Source organism: Microtus ochrogaster, chromosome 7 (assembly GCF_000317375.1).
Source record: "Microtus ochrogaster isolate Prairie Vole_2 chromosome 7, MicOch1.0, whole genome shotgun sequence".
NCBI classification, from domain to species: domain Eukaryota; kingdom Metazoa; phylum Chordata; class Mammalia; order Rodentia; family Cricetidae; genus Microtus; species Microtus ochrogaster.
In genome coordinates, this window is record NC_022014.1 from 79049986 (window position 1) to 79070357 (window position 20372).

General features: G+C 52.3%; 1 protein-coding gene across 3 annotated transcripts in view; it reads left to right on the forward strand.

Moving 5' to 3' along the window:
* The window catches only part of Unk (unkempt family zinc finger), a 34536-nt gene extending 15402 nt beyond the window's left edge, over positions 1–19134 (forward strand). The window contains exons 2-16 of one of the 3 annotated variants that reach the window (XM_026780635.1): positions 5359–5568; positions 6774–6950; positions 7096–7226; positions 7788–7923; positions 8406–8523; positions 9366–9450; positions 10684–10916; positions 11159–11359; positions 11968–12033; positions 12445–12619; positions 13507–13608; positions 13715–13903; positions 16133–16314; positions 16892–17149; positions 17746–19134. In XM_026780635.1, the coding sequence (XP_026636436.1) occupies positions 5359–5568; positions 6774–6950; positions 7096–7226; positions 7788–7923; positions 8406–8523; positions 9366–9450; positions 10684–10916; positions 11159–11359; positions 11968–12033; positions 12445–12619; positions 13507–13608; positions 13715–13903; positions 16133–16314; positions 16892–17149; positions 17746–17901 (2419 nt within the window). In that variant the 3' untranslated portion in view covers positions 17902–19134. The remainder of the gene's footprint in view (positions 1–5358; positions 5569–6773; positions 6951–7095; positions 7227–7787; positions 7924–8405; positions 8524–9365; positions 9451–10683; positions 10917–11158; positions 11360–11967; positions 12034–12444; positions 12620–13506; positions 13609–13714; positions 13904–16132; positions 16315–16891; positions 17150–17745) is intronic. The other 2 variants (XM_005350750.2, XM_026780634.1) reach the window with 2 other exon arrangements.
* The last annotated feature ends 1238 nt before the right edge of the window (positions 19135–20372 follow it).

Sequence of the window (20372 nt, forward strand, 5' to 3'; positions counted from 1 at the left end):
CCGGCTCTCGCCCCTTTTTTCTTTGCCAGTGTGTAGAGTTTGACAACAGTGCCGAGAGCTGAGGAGAAAGAGAAGATGGAAAGGAGTCTAGCAAGTAAAAATGTCGTAGCGTTCTGTGTGGTGACTTTTCCTGTTGGTGGCTCGGTTTATTTAGGAGATAAAGAAGATACTGAGGCCACTGGCAGTTTCATCATGTCCTAAGTAGAGGGGTGAACGAAATGTCCCGTTCAGTAAAGTGCCTATCTTCTAAGCAGAGGACCTGGGCTTGAGTCCCTGGCATCCAGATTAAAAAGCTAGGCATGGCAGCACTTGTGGAGAAAGAGGATCTGGCCACATGGTTGAGCTCCGGTTCAGTGAGAGCCTCTGTCTTAACACGTAGGTGGAGTGCAATAGAGGAAGACCCCAGCCTCAGCTCCAGCCTCCACACATGCACACATCTACCCATGCACACATGCACGTGTAACTACAAAAATAAAGGAAAATTAAAAACCAAGTGGGAAGTTTTTCTCCTCATTCTATGTAGTGGGTCACAGCTATGGATGACGTGGTATATATCTATAATTCTAATTACTCAAGCGCTGATATTTATAAAACGTATGTGACACATAAATGAACTTAGTGAATTCTATGTTCCATCCCCATGATAGCTTTGTGTGTGGTTTCCCAAATTCAAAAAGATTACAAGTGACTTTCATCTCAAGCATTCCAGATGAGGTATACTCAACCTGTAAAGGGGAGTGTGTCATGATTAACATGCAAAGCAGAATAAGACGTGTAAGAAATGCCTAAGGTGGCTCTGAGTGTAGCTTAGCGGTAGAGTACCATGTGCAAGGCCGTGGGTTCCATCTCCAGCATTTCCAGTGCAGGGGAGCTAACAGATAGGTGGAAAGCAAGGAAGACTTCACTGAAGTGGCATCCAAAAGATTCATTTCCATTTAGTCCTGCCTTTGTTGTTTTCCTCAAGTAAGGAGTGAGGCACGAGCAAAGACAGAAAGTTTTCTTTCTTTCTTTTTTTTTTTTTTTTTTTGTTTTTTGAGACAGAGTTTCTCTGTGGTTTTGGAGCCTGTCCTGGAACTAGCTCTTGTAGACCAGGCTGGTCTCAAACTCACAAAGATCCGCCTGCCTCTGCCTCCCAAGTGCTGGGATTAAAGGTGTGCACCACCACCGCCCGGCTAGGAAGTTTTCTTTCCGCTAGCACTGCAGCTGTGGCCAGAGTGGTGAGGAGGCCGAGTTGAAAACCCACAGTGGGATGGGTGGATGGGGCTAGGAATGCCAGGCTGAGCAGTGGTGGCCGCTTATCCAGGTTTCAGGAAGACTAACAAGTCCTGTTAAAAGTTAAAAGTCCTGTGTATCTGACACGGGGCAGTAGGAATGGAAATGTGGCTTTAAATGACCTGCTGCCTCTGTCCTTATCTGAGGAATCCCTGTCAGGCATTGTAGACACTTCTGCCTCAGTCATGCAAGTTTCTACCCCAAGGAGCTTCTTTTCGTGAGAGCCACTGTGCCCAAAGCCTTCTCCCTGTCTCCTGTGTGCTCACCAAGATGCTGACACCAAACTTTTTGTTTTGCTTTATTGTTGTTATTGAGACAGAGTCTCACTAAGTTGTCCTGGCTATCCTGGAATTTTCTATGTTGTAAAAGCTGACTTCCAACTCAGAGAGAGCTACCTGCCTCTGCCTCCTGAGTGCTGGGATTAAGGGCATGGGCCGTAAAGCCTGGCTTCAAATGTTTTCTTTTAAGTGGATGATAGTAGCATGTGCCTTTAATCTCAGAACTCAAGAGTCAGAGGCAGGTGAGTTTAAGGCCAGCCTGGTCTACATAGTTAATTCCAGGACAACCAAAGCTACACAAAGAACCCCTGCCTCAAAAAAACAAAAAAAAAAAGTTTTTTTGTTTGTTTTTGAGACAGGGTCTCACTGTGGGGTTAAAGGCTATACCACCATACCCTGTCAGACTTTCAGGAGCACCAACATTTATTTTGCAAATAAAAACACAGGATGTTATCTAGTGGTAACATGGTTTGTACCCATTATCTTAGCTACTTAGACAAGACAGAATAATTGCCTAAGCCCAGGACTTTGAGGCCAGCCTGGACAGCAGCAATGAGACCTTGTCTGAAGAGGACATTGAAGTACAGGATACCAGCTAGATAGAATCACAGATACACAATGTGTAGTTCCACAGTATCGGTGTGCCTCATGCCGTGTGCAGCCATACTTATTCATGCAGGAAAGTACTCATGGTTTATCTGGAGCTCCATCCTAACTAGGTGTTGGGATTTACTTTGCCAGGCCTTTGCACTCAAGACTGCACTTGCTCCCTTCCTCCTCACCTACCTCATTTTCTACCTGGGTTGCTCTCCTAGTGGACCCGACGAATAGGAAGAATGTCTTTCTTGAAGGATTAGCCTAGTAGCTTAGAGCATGAGTGCCCCAACTTAGTGCCAGGGCTTGATACCTGAATATAGCCAAGAAGGCACCCGTTGTTTGTCTAGCCAGACAGAGAAACAAATGGAAAGAAACAGAACTTCTATTTAAATGCCAGAGGAGCCAAGAGAGCAGATTGTAGGGGCCTTTCAGTTTTCTCTCCGGTATCTTAGATACTTGGGACCCAGAGTTGATTGATACTTCTGCCACCTGTGGGTTTGTCTGCAACGCTCACTTCTCTAGGCTCCTGGTTGCTCCTATAGAGAGGCACTTGGCACTCATGGAACCAGATACAATGTTATATCATACTGTTAATTTTCTTCAGAACATTTCATCTGCTAGTACCTTCTTCCTTTAAGCCTTCTTCGATTCCAGTCTGGGTCAGAGTCCTTTTTGGTACCTAAGATACCCAGAGCAGAGCCCCTTACATTTCTTTCCATCAGTCTCTCCTATCCTTTTGTTTTGTTTTGAGAAAGATTTTTTTTGTTTAACCGTCCTGGAACTCGCTCTGTAGACCAGGCTGGCCTCAAACTCAGAGATCTGCTTGCCTCTGGTGTGCGCCACCACCATCCGGCAGTCCCATCTATTCTTGTGTATCTCCCATGAAAACATGAGCAGTGTCCTCATTGCTTGGCTCTGCATCTGTACCCAAATGTGCTGGGTTTAACAGGTGTTGCCTGACTCCAGACACTTCTGTTTGATCTCGTCCCCAGTCCTGCCCACCCAGCCTGCTCTTTATTGGACTACTTAGGCCTCAGGGATCTGGGCAGAAGTTCTAGGGTTATGCACTCCAGATCCAAGCTCTGCCCGAGCCCAGGCAGCAGCTGTTTCAAATCTGCTGCTTCTGCCTCACTTGCTTAGGTATACAACATTGCACACGATGCCCTCAGCATCTCCTTACCTCTCAGCCCATTGGTTGCTTGTATTGTTGGCTTGAGAAATTGGTCTGCCCAGTGGTCTTGAAGATAGCAGGACTTGCTGACCTGTTTGATTCCTGGAACCCATGTAAAGGTGGAAGGAGAAAACCAGCTCCACAGAGCTGTCCTCTGACCTCCACATGTGTGCTGTGGCATATGCACTCTTTCCCACCACCCGCACATACATATATACACAGTGAAATATTTGAGGGAGGGCCAGCGAGGTGGCTCATTGGTTAGAGCACCGATTGCTCTTCCTGAGTTCAGTTCCAAGCAACCACACAGTGGCTCGTAACCATCTGTAATAGGATCTGATGCCCTCTTCTGGCCTGCAGGGTTACATGCAGAGGGAGCATTCATACTTAAAAAAAAAAAAAGTACATTAAAAAACATTTAAAGAAAACTGCAGGGGCTGGAGAGGCGATGGTTCAGTGGTTAAGAGCACTGGCTGCTCTTCAGAAGACCCGGATTCAATTCCCAGCACTTAGATGGCAGCTCACAACTGTCTAACCCCAGTTCCAGGAGATCTGACACCTTCACACCAATGCATGTTAAATAAATTTTAAAAAAGAGAGAGAAAGAAAACTGCAGGGGCTGGAGAGATGGCTCAGAGGTTAAGAGCACTGACTGCTCTTCCAGAAGTCCTGAGTTCAATTCCCATCAACCACATGGTAGCTCACAGCCATCTATAATGAGATCTGGTGCCCTCTTCTGGCATGCAAGCATACATGGAAGGAATGTTGTATACATAATAAATAAATAAATCTTAAAAAAAAGAAAGAAAGAAAACCGCACTGATTGCCCATTCAACAGTCCCCACCCCAGCCTAGGAGAACCTTAGGCTGGGGTAAGGTAGTGAAGAACACAAATCGGTGGGGTATGTTCTGTCAGGGTAAGATGGTTTGAAACCCTCCACCTGGTGGAGTATTTTTTGATATCTGGCTATTGTATGAGGGTAGAGGAGAGAGACACCAGTATTTGAATAGCCCCAGCTGTTGCAGGCCTTATGTGAGACAACTGGGCACAGTCCATTCTAAGAGGGAGGGCATCTGCAGGTAACACTAAAGACATCTCAAGGACAGTTATAGTGATATTCATGTTTTAGTAAATAAAGCTTGCCTAAAGATCAAAAGATAAAACTAAGATACTAGAGGCCAGGCAGTGATGTCACACACCTTTAATCCCAGGATTTGGGAGACAGAGGCAGATGGATCTCTGTGAGTTCAAAGCCGCCCTGGGCTACTCAAGATCAATTCAGAAACAGATCCAGGTGGTGGTGATTCACCTTTAATCTCAGTTTTAGGGAATCACATACTTTTAATCCCAGCACTAGAGGGGAATATAAAATGGGACAGGCTCAGGGCTCAGTCTGCAGTCGCCCAGCCTTGGTAGAGGAGAGACTTCTCTGGTGGCTTGGCTGTTTTGCTTTTTCTAATCTTCAGCTTAAACCCCAATATCTGTCTCTGGGTTTTTATTATTCGTGCTACAGACAGTGATCAGAGTTAGTCCAGAGGGCACTTTACCAATGGGTACCAAAGCAGAAAACAGTGTCAACCCTAAGCGTCTCCATGTTTCTTCCCTCAACCCACAGTGCCAGCTTGGTTCATGGTATAGGGAGGTCTTTGGGGGTGGGTCGGTGTATGTGGGCAGCAGGGAACCACAGACTCGGAGGAGGCTGCTTATTTATGTTCTTGTGAACAGCCCTTTTCCCTATGATTAGTGCCTCGGCCTGGGAAACCTCAGATGGCTCAGCCAAGCTGCTGCTGAGCACAGCTGGCCTCTGCCACACACAGCATTCATGTGGCCTGTGGCTGCTGCCTTTCATTCATGCTGGTGTGGAGCGTAGTTGTTGGGACATATCTAAAAGCCAGAGTCCAGCCTCAGCCCTGGACCGCTCCTGTCCCAGTGGGACTGGCACTCCAGAGCAGGGCCCTCGGGGCTTGGTGGCTTTTTGCTGGAAAGCAAGGAGCTTCACTGTGCTCCTGGCTCACCCCTCATAGACTGTCTCTCTGCAGGTACCTGAAGGAGTTCCGCACAGAGCAGTGTCCGCTCTTCGTGCAACACAAATGCACACAGCACCGGCCCTACACCTGCTTCCACTGGCACTTCGTGAACCAGCGCCGCCGCCGTTCCATCCGCCGTCGGGACGGCACCTTTAACTATAGTCCAGATGTCTACTGCACCAAGTACGACGAGGCCACAGGCCTCTGCCCAGAGGGTGACGAGTGAGTGCCCTGCCAGCTCTCCTGGATCAGATGCCCTCAGAATAAGCGTGGTACATGCCAGGCAGCTAGCCTACAAAATAGGCCAAAGTTGGGCTCACCCTTGCCCTGAGCTAAAGGGACAGCAATAAATGGGAATGGCTTTCGTTTCTTTTGCCTATTGCATGAAAACAAAAAATTAGCCTTTCTTCCACTAAATCCCACAAGACTACATTTGAACCAAGATGATGCCCTGGGTTTGTTTCTGGTCCTCCAAGTCTTATCCCCACCTGCTGTGCTGTTCTACACAGTCCGCACTGCCGTTGCAGCTTACAAAAAGAGCCTCTCTAGTGTCCCTGTTTGCTGATCGTTGTTGTTTGAGACAGGGTCTCATAACGAAACCCTGGGTGGCCTGGAACTCACTCTGTAGACCAGGCTCTCAAATTCAGAGACCAATTGCCTCTGCCTCCCAGGGGCTGGGTTTAAAGGCGTGTGCCATGACAGCCAGCTTATTTGCTAACTTTAAATGTCTGTTGAGGAATTGAGTCTATCACTGGTAGCAAGTGAGGTGGCAAAGCCCGAGACATTACTCAGAGGGACCATCGAGGCCTTGTTGCTATTGTTTTAACCTCAGAAAAGTGCTGGGAAGCGCTTCTGGGTTCTGCACTACAGCATTCTGAGCTTTTCCTACAGTAGCCGACCTTTTTCACAGAGGTCAAGACTGGCTGATCTCCTCCTCGCAAGCCTATTAAAGCTTGTAGGGCACGTGTGCAAGTTTCGAGGGGTTGATTTTTGGAAGCCCCTGAGTTGGGTAGCATTTATTATTCAAACATCTGTTCATCCAGAAGTGTGTCCCCTGAGCCAGGCGGTGGTGGCGCACGCCTTTAATCCCAGCACTCGGGAGGCAGAGGCAGGAGGATCTCTGTAAGTTCGAGACCAGCCTGGTCTACAGAGCTAGTGCCAGGACAGGCTCCAAAGCTACAGAGAAACCCTGTCTCGAAAAACAAACAAACAAACAAACAAAGTGTGTCCCCTGAAGCAGCTATAGGCAGCTGCCTGGGGTACCAAACCTTTCAGATCCCAGCCTTTGAGCGCAGAGCCATCCTGGCCACAGACTTCATCATTGTCTTCCCCAGTCTTCCTGCACTGCACTCTCTGAATCGTGGTGGCGGCCCTTCAGCAGTGGCCTCTGGAGGTGGAGGTGACTGATTTCCCCTGCTGTGTTCCAGGTGCCCATTCCTGCACAGGACCACAGGGGACACCGAGCGCAGGTACCACCTTCGTTACTATAAAACTGGAATCTGCATCCATGAAACAGACTCAAAAGGCAACTGCACCAAAAATGGCCTGCACTGTGCTTTTGCCCACGGCCCACATGACCTCCGCTCCCCTGTTTATGATATCAGGTAGGCCGATGCTGGGCCGAGGGGAGGGACAGGCAAGGAGATCAGCCACTGTTGCTGCTGACTTCAATGAGACAAGAGATTGATGACACTGTTTCCCATTCTCTCATTCTCCTTCCCACCTCTCCGTCCTTTTCTTTTCTCTCAGGGAGCTCCAAGCCATGGAGGCCTTACAGAATGGTCAGACTACAGTAGAGGGCAGCATAGAAGGCCAGTCAGCTGGGGCTGCAAGTCATGCCATGATAGAAAAAATCCTCAGTGAGGAACCTCGGTGGCAAGGTATAGGCAGCCTCAGGTGCCGATTGCACTCCCCTCTCCATAGCTACCCAGTGACTTGGCTTGAAACCACCACTTCTGTTAGGAGAACTCTAGCCCTTTCATCCCATCTGGAAACTTTAAGTATTTATGTGTATAAGTGTTTGTCTGACTGTATCTCTGTGCACTGTGTGCGTGCTTTATGGATGGTTGTGACCCGACTCACTGAACGGAACCCAGTCCTACAAGAACAAGTGCTCTTAACCACTGAGCCATTTCTTTAGCTCACCTCACCCCTTCATTCCATGTTAAACTTATATTCAAAAGGCACTATAAGGGAGTTTCCAGACAGACGGAATTCCCAAGATTCCCTTGGGCTTTCACATACACACCCTCATCCATACTTTTTCCCTCCTGTTGCCTACCTGGCCTATAAAGACGTGGCCCCGTTCATGTCTTGCATGAGAATCCCAGCTCAGGGACCCTTCTTCCCAGTAGCTGTCCCCTGCGCTCTACTCTGCTGTTGTTGGGGGCTCTGACTCCATTCCCTGACCCCTGCCCTCTGCCCTCTGGCCTTCTGTGCAGAGACTGCTTATGTCCTGGGGAACTATAAGACAGAGCCATGCAAGAAGCCTCCACGACTGTGTCGCCAGGGCTATGCCTGTCCCTACTACCACAACAGCAAGGACCGGCGGCGGAGTCCCCGGAAGCACAAATACAGGTTCTTTGGCCCCAAGAGGCTACCATGGGAGGGGGAGAGGCGAGGAAGCGTTTGTGACCGACACCACTGCCTCCATGGTTCTCAGGGCGGTGGGAGGGCAAGCCCTGGGGGTTACAGGGCCCAGTTAGAAAGGAGGGGGCTGTGGAAGAGACTGGTGGGAGCCCTGACCCGTTCTTGCATGAGGCCCATCCATTTCTGAGTCTTTAGGGTGTGTGGCGGTGGCCTGACTCTTTGGGCTGTCAGAGGTTCAGTGCCTGGCTGAAGGGTGCAAAACTGTGTCTTCCTTGGTGATGTGGCCAGGGCCAGAGGAACAGCCTGGCCCTAGTGAGACCCTTCCTGTGTAGCTGGTCTTCCCCATTTCTACACCTGGACTTGAGAGACAGGGATACCAGAGAGGGCCCTGTACAAGGACCCAGGTGGCATTGTGCAGGTCCCAGTCTCGTCCTCTCTTGCCCCTGTCTGATCCCTTCTCATTGGACCAGGTCATCTCCATGCCCAAACGTCAAACACGGGGACGAGTGGGGAGACCCTGGCAAGTGTGAGAATGGGGATGCCTGCCAGTATTGCCACACCCGCACAGAGCAGCAGTTCCACCCAGAGGTAGGCTGTGGGGAGGGGCAGGAGTGACTTACCATCTCCACTTTGGAGCACTAGGAGACAGGCGAGAATGGGGGCAGGTAGTGGCGCTATTCCAGGAGAGGGCTTTGTGGGTAGTGTCTCAGCGTGTAGCCGCTTTGGTTCTAAGCCCGCCCTCCCTCTGCTTCCAGTTCGATTCCTAGCCCACCCAGCCGAGAAGGCACGGATAGGACCTAATAGTCTGGCCGTTCCGGACTTTACACTACTTGTGGTACTTACACCTCGCGGAGCTTGGCAGATCAGAGTCCAAGGGACAGAGACAGCAGCCTCCCTGGTGTACTTCTCTCTCCACAGTGGGGTCTGTGGAAGCCAGGGCACAGCGATGCAAAGACAGCCTTATGTGGCTGTAGACATCACAGGCAGCAGTTAAACCCAGTAGAGATCACAAGTCCAGGTTCCCTGAGGGGCGTTTTGAAGGTGACTCTGTGCTTTTTGGGATCTTGGCTCAGTATAAGGAGGGCATATTCATGGGTGTCACCCCAGTTCCCTTGTGATGGACCTTTGACTCCAGGAGGAGGGTGTTGATTAATGGTATAGGCTTCCCCGAGAGTTGAGCAGGTTGATTAGGAGAAGCTTGGTGGGCGGTGCGTGCCTGCCACCCCAGCACGAGACAGTGAGGCAGGAGAGTTAGGAGCCGAAGACAAGCATAGGCTGTCTATCAATATCCTGTCCCTAGAAAAAGACACTGGTAAAGACATAGGGAACTAGGAGGGGAGAAAGTGGAGAGGAATTCCAGGCTAGCCCTGCCTCAATGAAAGTGTCTAACTGTGGTTGAACTTGTCCTGTTTCTGCCCTGCCCCCTCCAGATCTACAAATCCACTAAGTGCAACGATATGCAGCAGTCGGGTAGCTGTCCCCGAGGACCTTTTTGCGCCTTTGCCCACATAGAACGTATGTACGACGTTCGCATGGTCGCGGCAGCTCCCTGTCTTCCAGTTCTCCCCTAACCTCTGCTGAGGCTCAGGCCTGGGGGCATCCCCACTGGAAGTTACAGTCACCTGGCCACTCTGGAACTGACCTTGACGCCCTGGTACAGCCTCCAGGAGCCTGAGATAGACTCAGAGGTCCATGCCCTCCTGGGCATTGAGTCCCAGGCAACACTGAGGCACCAAATGTTAAAAGCAACTTGATTGATCCCAGCCAGCTACCCCGTGTCACCCATGAGCATGAAGCTCTTCCCTGCTGAGCCCTGCTTGGTTCACTGGAGCAGAGCCCTTTGTCAGAGTATAAGGTAGCTTCCATAGGTCACTAAAGTTTTGGGTAATGTGCTAAAGAGAGAGAGGAGAGAGGTGGATAGGTTAAATTAATTTCAATGTTTTTACTAAGTCCAATGTAAAATGATAGCATAGCTGGGTGTGGTGGTACACACCTTTAATACCAAGCCCTCGGGAGGAGACGCAAGGCCAGTGCGGTCTACAATAATGAGTTCCAGGGCTATGTACAAAGACCCTGCCTCAAAATAAATCTATAAAATATTTTATAAGTAACTAACTTAAGAAGTATCAAGCTGTTTACCGTGTTTGTGCCGAGTATTAGAGACCTCTAATCATTGTAACCTCTGCATCCATTTCAGGTTAAGTCGGCTCATTAAGTGCTCAGTAGCGTCAGGTGGCTTGTGCTGCAGCGTGAAACAGCCCCACGCTCTGTTCCCGTGGGGACTGGGTTGTTGCCTGTCTCCCTGCAGATCAGGGCTCTGCTTCCCCTCACTCTTTCTAGGCTCAGCTCTGTCTCAGAGATGAGAGAATAAACAGAGAACTCTAGGAGGGGAAACATGGAGGGCACAGGGAGCTGGAGCTGTAGGCACTGGGACAGCCCAGTTGCCACAGAGAGGGGATTAATAGTTTGGGCTATACAAAATGGGATTGGACTGAGGTCTTCTGCCTCCTATCTCTGTTATCTTAGGAGACTTGGCTGACCTTTCTGAACCTCCGTTTCCTTTTCTGTGTAATGAAGCCCATCATGTGACTTCAGTAACTTTGAGTTAACTGTAGAAGGTGCAGTGGAAACAGTAACTTAATTCCCCGTGGTGGCAGGGACATGTATGGCCTCCTTTAGAAGCTATGCAGATATAATTTACAGAGACAGACCTCACTTCGCGCCTGCTGACCCCACCCTCTCTTGCAGCGCCACCCTTAAATGATGACATGCAGCCTTCCTCAGCTGTATCCAGCCCCACCCAGCCGGGTCCTGTTTTGTACATGCCATCTGCTGCTGGAGACTCGGTCCCTGTGAGCCCCTCCAGCCCGCATGCCCCTGACCTCAGCGCCGTACGTGCCTGTCTTGGGGAGTGGGTGGGCATCTTGCCTGCCCAGGAGCAAGCTCCTGCCTCTCCTCTGCCCCAGGAGCTTGAGGCCCTGGTATTTGTTCTGGGGCTGAGGGCAGGGAGGTGGGGATGCATCTTTAGAGCCAGTAGTGATCAGCCTGGGCAGGGCTGGGATAAGCCTGTCACTACTGTCTGTCAAATCCCTTTTGAGACTTAGGGGTCCGTGAGTGCTTTATTGTTGCTCATTGACCACAGCCCTTTGAAATAGGACTGGAGGGTGGCCATTCCCCTGTCCACACTGTACCCATTGCCCACCGCCCACCTGTCCCCTTGCAGCTCCTCTGTAGGAACAGTGGCTTGGGCAGCCCATCTCACCTCTGCAGCTCCCCACCAGGCCCTAGCAGGAAGACTTCAAACCTGGAGGGCCTGGTCTTCCCTGGGGAGTCCAGCCTTGCTCCTGGCAGCTATAAGAAAGCTCCTGGCTTCGAGAGGGAGGACCAGATGGGAGCAGAGTACCTGAAGAATCTCAAGTGCCAGGTAAAGGGTGCAGGGGCAGCAGAGGACACTGAGATTGGCCTTTTGCATGTGGCAGATCAGCTTAGAGATGAGGCCTGGCTCCCTGGGGGGAAGGACACTAAGAGCTAGAACCGAATCCATTTTGAGTGTCTTCAGGATTGGGCAGAGAGTGGTATCACCCCGCTTCACTGCTGAGGAGGCTACACAGACCCCTCGCACCCCAGAGCTGTTTCTCGTGTTTCCTTTATAAACCTGTATTCACTCTACAAAAGGCCGCACAGCTTCCCCAGAGCCATTGAGTCAGTCAGTAGGTAAAAGATGTCCCCTTTCTCTCCCAAACTGTGATGTCTAATGAAATGACAGGGCCTGGGGGACCAGAAGAGAGGACTTCCAGAGGTTAGTCACCTAGGAGGACAGAAGCCCTGCCTGTTCAGGGTAGGAGGGGACGGAGAGAGGATATAGAAGTGGAGAGAGAGAAGAGGGTTGTGTGTGGCAGGTGACAGCTGCTGTCACTCCTTGCCCTTCCCTGTATCTGCAGCCTCAGTGGACCTAGCAGGGCCAGGTGGACACTAGGTTTAGATCTGCCCAGTACCACAATCACTTCCTGCTCCCTCATTTTTCTCTCTTAGGCTAAACTGAAACCCCATTCGCTAGAGCCCAGGAGTCAAGAGCAGCCTCTGCTTCAACCTAAACAGGTACAGAGCTCCTGGCTCCCGTCTCTGCTCTGGTATCACTGGATAGGACAGGCCCAGAGCCCCAGCAGGTTTCACCGAGTAGGGTACCAATTCCTCCACAAACTAAGGAAGGACTCAGGCGGGCCCACCCCCAAGTCCAGAAAGGGTGGGGGTCAGGCCCCGGGCTCATCTCCTTCTAGACTTAACATTCACCAGGAATGATTAGGGAATATCCCAGTGTCAGCCCTGCAAGGGTAAGTAGCTAATGGCTTCCATGTTTTACTGTCCACTTTCTGCCACTCAGCAAGGTGGGCCTGGGACTGGCAGCCAGGCCTGTAAGTTACTGGCTGCTCTAGCCCACCTGCCTTGTGCTAGTTCTGCCACAGCTTCTGAAGGCAAGCGCCCCATTGCCTCTCCTCACTCTCGTTGCAGGACGTGCTGGGCATCCTCCCTGTGGGCAGCCCCCTGACCTCAAGCATCTCTTCCAGTATTACCTCCAGCTTGGCAGCCACTCCCCCAAGCCCTGCAGGCACCAGCAGCGCCCCTGGCATGAATGCAAATGCTCTGCCCTTCTATCCCACCAGCGACACGGTAGAGTCGGTCATAGGTAACTAGGCAGGGTTTGTTTGCAAGCCTAGGCCTGGATCTGGAGTCAGAGACACAAGGTGTCTGAAGTGAGACCTGGATGAGCACCACAGACTTTAGACACGGGGAGAGTCAGCATAGATGCTCTGGGTCCTCTGAGTTCAACATGGAGGCCAAGACTAGGCCATGGAGCCTTTCATGAAAGTCACGCCACGCAGCCCTAGGTGGTTCACTAGGCTTCCTTGGGAAGTGTCTTGCACATCTGTCCTCAGAGTGCTGGCAGTTAGACACTGGTGCTGTGGACTGGGTGTGCTCAGGTGCAGCATGAGTACTTAGCATGGGTAAGGTGCTGGGTTTGGTCCTCAGCAGCAAGAGGAAGAAGTCGGGCCTCTTTCCATCATTACTTATGTTGCCTACTTTGTGCCAGGCCCTGGGGAATCAGGTGGTAGTGTGCTGCTCCTGCCTTCTAGGAGAGAAACTGTACCTCCTGCCAGGCCAGTTCAGCAGGGAGGCACCGGCGTTTGTCAGGCACCTCAAAGGCCCAGAGCTGCTGACTCCCAGTAACTCAGGGTGAAACTCCACGAGGCTACACCACACACCTCTGTCAGTTGAAGCTGCAACCTTGAAGTCAATCATTTTTTCTTCTTAAGATGAGATTTTGCTATACATAGCCCAGGCTGGTCTCGAACTCTTAGTCCTCCTGCCTCAGCTTTCTGAAGGCAGGGATTACTGACATGCCACACCACAACACACTGGATTGGGCCTTGATTCCTCTTGGAGTATGAAAGAAGGCTTCATAAAGTGCTGAGAAGAGAAACAGCAAAGGCAGAAAATGAGGTGCTCAGGATCAGGAAGCCTGGAGCCAAGGACATGTTTCTTGGGAGCCCACACTCCGTTTTCTATCCCTAGAGTCTGCCTTGGATGACCTGGACCTAAACGAGTTTGGAGTAGCAGCCCTGGAGAAGACTTTTGATAGCAGCACAGTGCCCCACCCCAGCAGCAGCACCATCGGTACTGGGCAGGGGTGGGCCGGGAAGGCCTGGGGGGCTTGGGACTTCACCTGTACCCACATGGTTTGCCTGGTCCTCACGCAGTCCACCCTTTGGGTCTCTTACAGGTGGCAGTCTGGTGCAGAGTTCTGCACCTGTGAACATCCCCGGCTCCTTAGGCAGCTCAGCCTCCTTCCACTCTGCTTCTCCATCCCCTCCCGTCAGCCTCTCCTCACATTTCCTGCAACAACCCCAGAGCCACTTGAGTCAGTCAGAAAACACATTTTTGGGGACCTCAGCATCACATGGATCTTTAGGTAAGAAAGGGACTGGATAAGAACCTCGTGCCTTGTAGCAAATTCCCTTGTCTGCTTCCTGTGACACTTCAGCCCAGCTGTAGGGGAGAGCTAGGGCTTCAACCTAGACGTGTTCTCTGATATCTACATGGTTGGACAAGTGGTCGGAAGCCACACTGCTGCCTCAGCTTCCTGTGCTGCGGAATGTGTGTAGTAGTTGTGAAGAGGAAGGGACGTGCCCAGGCATCTAAGGTGAAGGACTGGTCTTCAGTGTAGTTTTGCCTGATCATACTAGTGTGGCTTAGTGAGCTCAGGCCTAGCATGGCCCAGACTCTGGGTCTGATCCCCAGGACCACACACAACCATTGTATCCATTCACCCAGACCTAGCAGCTGGTCACATCATCAAAGATCACCAAAGAGCAAAGGGAACAGTTAGACAGGCCCACCCAGTGTCAAGTGTTCCCCTCCTGGTAGGGAGCGGCATCAGGGACCCATATCTAGCCCAGGCTGCTCTTTGCCCCGCCTAGCCTTAGCACAGAGGGGATCTGTGTGATCTCCAGGTTTAGTAGTGAGACTTGCAGTAGGGAACCTACAGGCTGGGCCACCACACCCAAGCACCTTGGCTCCTGGAATGGAGGCTGTGGGAAAATGTTCCCTGAGGTATTTGGTACACACAGCATTCAACAGAGGCCCCTGCCTCTCATCAACAGCTCCCTGGCCCACACCCTCACTCCTCAGCTATTCAGAGAGCTCCTAGGATTCTGGACCTCCAGTCAGAGAGGGGACTTAGAGCCTCTGAAGTTCTGCTCAGCTTAGGGACTTCCTCCCTTCTGCCAGGATTTTAGAGCACCTTCTCAGTTTGGAGGCAGCTTCTGTGCTAAGGTTGAATCCAGTTAAATGCTGATGCTGTCTTTCTGACTCCCATACTCTGAAGATACCTCACCTGAACTCTACCTACTGGCTCTACATGTCCCCTGCAGGTGACCCTCTTGCACTGCTACATAGATACAAGTGCCACCTAACAGCCTCTGTCAGCAGCGCTGGAAACAGAAGCACACTGGCTCCCAGTCAGGGGATCTAATGTATAGGGTGCTCTCTCTGTAGAACCAGCTCCGCTACCAGAGTGAATAACACCTGCGCGGGGAGGGCAGAGGTGCAGGTGAACAGAGCCTGGTGCCAGACCAGTTTGTCTCTCCTGGCAGGATAGGTTCAGACAGTGCACACTGCAAGTCTGTCACAGGACAAAATGCTCTCTCTCTCTCTCTCTCTCTCTCTCTCTCTCTCTCCCTCCCTCCCTCCCTCCCTCTCTCTCTCTCTCTCTCTCTCTTTCTCTCCCTCTCTCTCTCCCTCCTTCCCTCTCTCTCTCTTTCTCTTTCTCTTGGCTTTTTGAGACAGGGTTTCTCTATGTAGCTCTGTAGCCCTGGCTGTCCTGGAACTCAGAGATCCACCTGCTCTGCCTCCCAATTGCTGGAATTAAAGGCATGTGCCAGCAATGCCTGGCACTCTCTTTTAAAAGCAAGGTCTTATTATGTAACCCAGGCTAGCCTCAAACTCAGAAATCAGCCATGAAGTATGCACCATCACACCTGGTCCAATGTCTTCTTTCTTTCCCCCATGTGCTGGTATTGCTCAGAGGGGGAAAATGTCTGAAACCTGGATAATTTAGTGGGAAAGGGAGCAGAACCGAAGTCACTGGAATCGTGTGTGGGGGTAGAAGGAAGCCAGAACAGTGTTGTACAGTGTCAGCAGGTAGCTGAGTGGGGTCGGGGGCAGGCAGCCTGTAGAGGGCAGGCTTCTGGAGTCAGACGCTTAGGCTCTCCTGCTCTCCTGTCCCCTTAGTGGTTCTTGCTAGAGCATTCTTTGTCCTGCCTGCAAAACAAGAAGTCCCAAGCTTCCCTGGCCCCTCCTGCTCCAGCCTGCTCATCACGGTGCTGGCTGGTGGCTCTGGCCTATCTGGTCTTGTTCGTCAGGACCCTGCTCCACCTCCCAGTGGGGTAAAGGAGCTATGCAAGAGCTGCACAGCTAAGATGCCTTCACAGACTGCCCTCCACACAGCCCTAAGCCCCTGAGATTCACATGTACTGGCAGACAACACTGAAGTTGAGACCTGACCTAGCCAGCGATCTCTTCACGTGCTCTTCTTACATACTCACCCAGTGTTCAGCCAGCCCCTGGCAGCCCAGGAAGGGCTGGCCAGGGCCTGGGCCTAAGCCCTCCACAGCTGATGTTCCTCCCCTCCCTGGGGCAGGTCTGAACGGGATGAACAGCAGCATCTGGGAGCATTTTGCCTCTGGAAGCTTCTCCCCAGGCACTTCCCCTGCCTTCCTATCAGGGCCAGGGGCTGCTGAGCTGGCCCGGCTTCGGCAAGAGCTAGATGAAGCTAACGGCACCATCAAGCAGTGGGAGGAGTCCTGGAAGCAGGCCAAGCAGGTACTGGGCCCCACGCCCACCTGCAGTACCCAGTGCCTGGTGGCATCAAGCCCAAGCCCATCCTACACAGCAGGCATTCGGGTGGGGGAAGCAGGGGCCTAAAGAACAGAACAAAAATGTGTTTGCCCTCCCCCACACTGGTCTTGCCAGTCGGAATGTTACAGTGGCTGGCACCACAGGCCTGGGACTCCATATGGGAATTGTTTTTAGAGTGGCCCCAGGACCTCCTGCCTGTCTCTGCTTCTAGATTCTGAGCTAGGCCATCTGTCCAGCTGCTACCAGCTGCCTGTGGGGTGCAGGCTAGGATGTGAGCCCTGTCTTGTGTCCCTGTCATGCTGAGCCCGTCCCCTTCCCTGCATACAAAGGGAAGGTCTGCTGAGGTCCTGAAACCTTTCTTCTCTGCAGGCCGCAGCAGCCTTCTCTCTGCCCCCTCCCCAGACAGCAGGCCCAGCTTCCTAGCAGGCCCCATAGCCAGAGTGGCCCACACTGGCTCCTGGAGATGCTCTCTGGGAGGGGGAGGGCAGGGGACCAAGGAGAGGGGGCCCTCGTGATCAGACACTGCATATTGGGCCCGCAGGCTTGTGATGCCTGGAAGAAGGAAGCAGAGGAGGCCGGTGAGCGAGCCAGTGCAGCCGGAGCAGAGTGTGAGCTGGCCCGCGAGCAGCGAGATGCACTGGAGCTGCGGGTGAAGAAGCTGCAGGAGGAGCTGGAGCGGCTACACACTGGGCCAGAAGCCCAGGCCCTGCCAGCTGTCCCCGACCTGGAGGCGCTCTCTCTCTCCACCCTGTACTCCCTCCAGAAGCAGCTACGGGTCCACCTGGAACAAGTGGATAAGGTCAGCAGCCCTGAGGGTCAGGAGTATGGGGTGGGACCTTCCCGAAAGCCCGGTGCTAGGCTGATAATGATGGACGTCTGTTGGAAGATGAGAGAATGCCCTTATGGAGAGCAAGGAAGTAGTGGCGGGACAGTGTCCCCTCCCTGTACCGTTAACCTAGGCTTAGTCATGTGCCTTGCCCACAGTGCGTTCTCTGGTTGTCCATACTCCAGAGTGGTCAGGCCACAGGTACCTGCTGGTCCCTAGGGGTAGCCTCCCTGCTGGAAGCAGGAGGTTTTGAGAGTTTTTCAGTAGTCAGTCCCGTGGCGTGCCCCCTGAGTCTCCCTGGTCTTTCTTGGATGTCTAGGGTAAGATCATAGGTGACAAGAGGGATTAACCTCTGTGCCAGCAAAAGCCCTGACTGATGGGAGCTACCATTCAGCTGCCCTTGCACCTGGCCGTCAGAGCTGGGACAGCAGGTGGAGCTGGGAGCTGAGCTGCTCTCACCTGCCCGTAGGATCCTCCTCCTGAGAATGTGAACAGAGTCAAGAGAACTGCTTGCTCAACTCGGGGCCAAGCAGGTGACAGAGACCTCTCCATTCTCGCCTTCCGTGCAGGCCGTGTTCCACATGCAGTCGGTGAAATGCCTTAAGTGTCAGGAGCAGACCCGGGCAGTGCTGCCGTGCCAACATGCTGTGCTGTGTGAGCTCTGTGCTGAGGGCAGCGAATGCCCTGTCTGCCAGCCTAGTCGGGCCCATGCCCTCCAGTCGTGACCCTGCAGACCTGGCCCAGCTGGGCCCAGACCTTTTCTCCTAGGACTTTTTAAAGTATATATATGTATGTATGTATGTATGTACGTATGTATGTATATGTATATGATTATGTACATGTATACATTTCTGTGTGTGGGTGTGTGGTGCCAGTGTGTGCACAGTGTCTGTGTGTGTGTCTGGACATAGGTAAAGACACACACTTTAAAACAGACTTACCAAGCACTTTTTAAAGAAAGACTATTTTGCAGTCCCCTCCTGTCCATTCCCCATCCTTCCTGCTCAGAGACAAAGTCCCCTCTTTTCCCACTGGCCTTTTGGCAGTGAATATGTTTTTGTCTCTTTTTTTATGTAAGAACTATTTTTAACTTCTTCCTGGGGCCAGAGCAGGGAAGGATGGGAAGCTGGGAGGGCAGGCTCCATTCACCCTGCATTCCAGGCCAGGGTCTGTCACAGTGTGGACTCAAGTCCCCAGCTCCCAGCTTTGAGGGCTCAGGGGAGGCCTGAGACTTTTAAGCCAGCCTAGCTCCTGGTTTTACCAAATATGTCTTTAACCCGGGGACAGCCACGGAGCTGGCAGGCCAAAGCTGCAGGCTAGTCCCACTCCCATACCTGGGCCCTTGGAGCTCCTCAAGGGTCAAGGCCTAGCTCTGTCTGTCCCTCAGAATCTTCAAGCCTGGTCTTCTCCTTGATCATTTCTTCTGCGATCTCCAGGACAGCCTCTTTGGCCCCACAGTCACCTGACAGATTGGCACTGCCCTCACCTGTCCCTGCCTCCCTCCCTCTGGCACATGGCTGTAGGGCCGGTGGCTCCCTCCCTCTGGCAGCTAGCAGGGCGATTGTTGGGAGGATTGCAGTCTGAGGACCTCCTGGGAGGCGTTGTATGCATTCCTTGGTGCTCTTTGAGTGTGGCTGACGTACTGCCGTTGTGGGCAGACGCCTGTGTGCATGTGTGTGCGTGCCTGTCCGATGTATATTGTGTTTAGCTTCAATTTTAAAAACTGTTCTGTACAGAGATGCAGTGGATGGGAAAGCAGAGTGGGCAGAGGGAGGCAACCCTGCTCCCACTGGGTGTCCAGTGGGCTAGAGAGGGCTAAGAACATCTGCCCCAGCCCAGGCCCCTCCCTTGGGCTTAGCACGAAAGGGCTTTCAAAGAATTAAGTGAAAACTTTCTCCTTTTTTACAAAAATGCAAAAATCAACAAACTTGGAAATAAACCATGAACTTGCAGTGCCGTGTTTGTGGGGAACGGGTCAGCAGAGAATGCCATCCAGACTTCCCTAGAGTCTGTCCAGTGTCCAGTCCCTGAGCCCATCCTAGTGGAGACTGTCAGCCTTAGCCCGACCTCCCAGACTGTGTGCCTCCTGTCCAGGATTCTATGGTGCACTATTGATGGTCTCCAAAAAGTGACGGATAGGAAGGAGGAGTATGTCACCGAGGTCCCCTGCCTCCCCCTCCCTCGCACCGAGGAAGTACCCTGCCTTAGATAAACCCTTTTACTCTGTTCCCCACACCCAAGCCAGGTGTTCCTCCTGACCTCAGCTAGCCTTGCCACCTCCTATTTATGTACAGACTGAGTTTATCAGGGTCAAGTTTGACGACCCCCAGGCCTAAAGCTCTGACTGCCAACATTCAGGAGACCCTCCACACACAGCCTGCGTCCAGAACAGCTACTCAACCTCATGGTCCCCCAACACCAGATCCCTGTCCTGGACAGCGATCACAGTAACTGCTAGGTAAAGTGTGTTCAGAGTCATGGCCGAGGTGAGGCCTGAAAGGTGGCTCAGCGGTAAAGGCGCACAGCACCCAAGTCTGACCGCCCGAGATTGATCCTGGAACCCACGGTAGGAGACCCAGCCCCTGATACACACTGCTCCAGGCCTGACCTCTGCTTTGTGGCCACAGGGGCTCCAAGAGCCAGGTGGGGCATGCACCATATTCTGAGGAGGAGGCAGGCATGCAGGGCCTGACAAACCTGGGCCCACTGCGAGCCAACTATAGACTCTCCGAGGGCAGTGGGTAATGCGTTATTTTTATTTTCACTAGGAACATTTCTAGGTGGCAGGTGCTGTCTGAGGGAGGAAGCCTATTCTGTAGAAAGCCAAACTGTCCTTTCTGCTGCCGCCCCATCTGTGCCAACCCTGCTTCCTGCCAGCTCTCACCTCCTGCACCAGGGTGGCTTTGACAGGATCCTCTCGCCCTCTAAAGTCTGCTCACAGCCCTGGTCCCAACTGCCTGGGCCCTGCCCCAGTAGCCGGAACTGGCAGTCCCTGAAGGCAGATAGCCCTCAATGATTCCTTTCCCAAAGCAGCTTTTCTGGAGGGAGGAGCAGAGACAGGAAGTACTCCTCTGTGCTGGAATGTGGCAGAGAACAGACCAGGGCAAGAGGGGAGGGGCAAGAAATGATAACCATCTAGACAGTGGTGGAGCACACCTTTAATTAATCCCAGCACTCAGGAGGCAGAGGCAGGCGG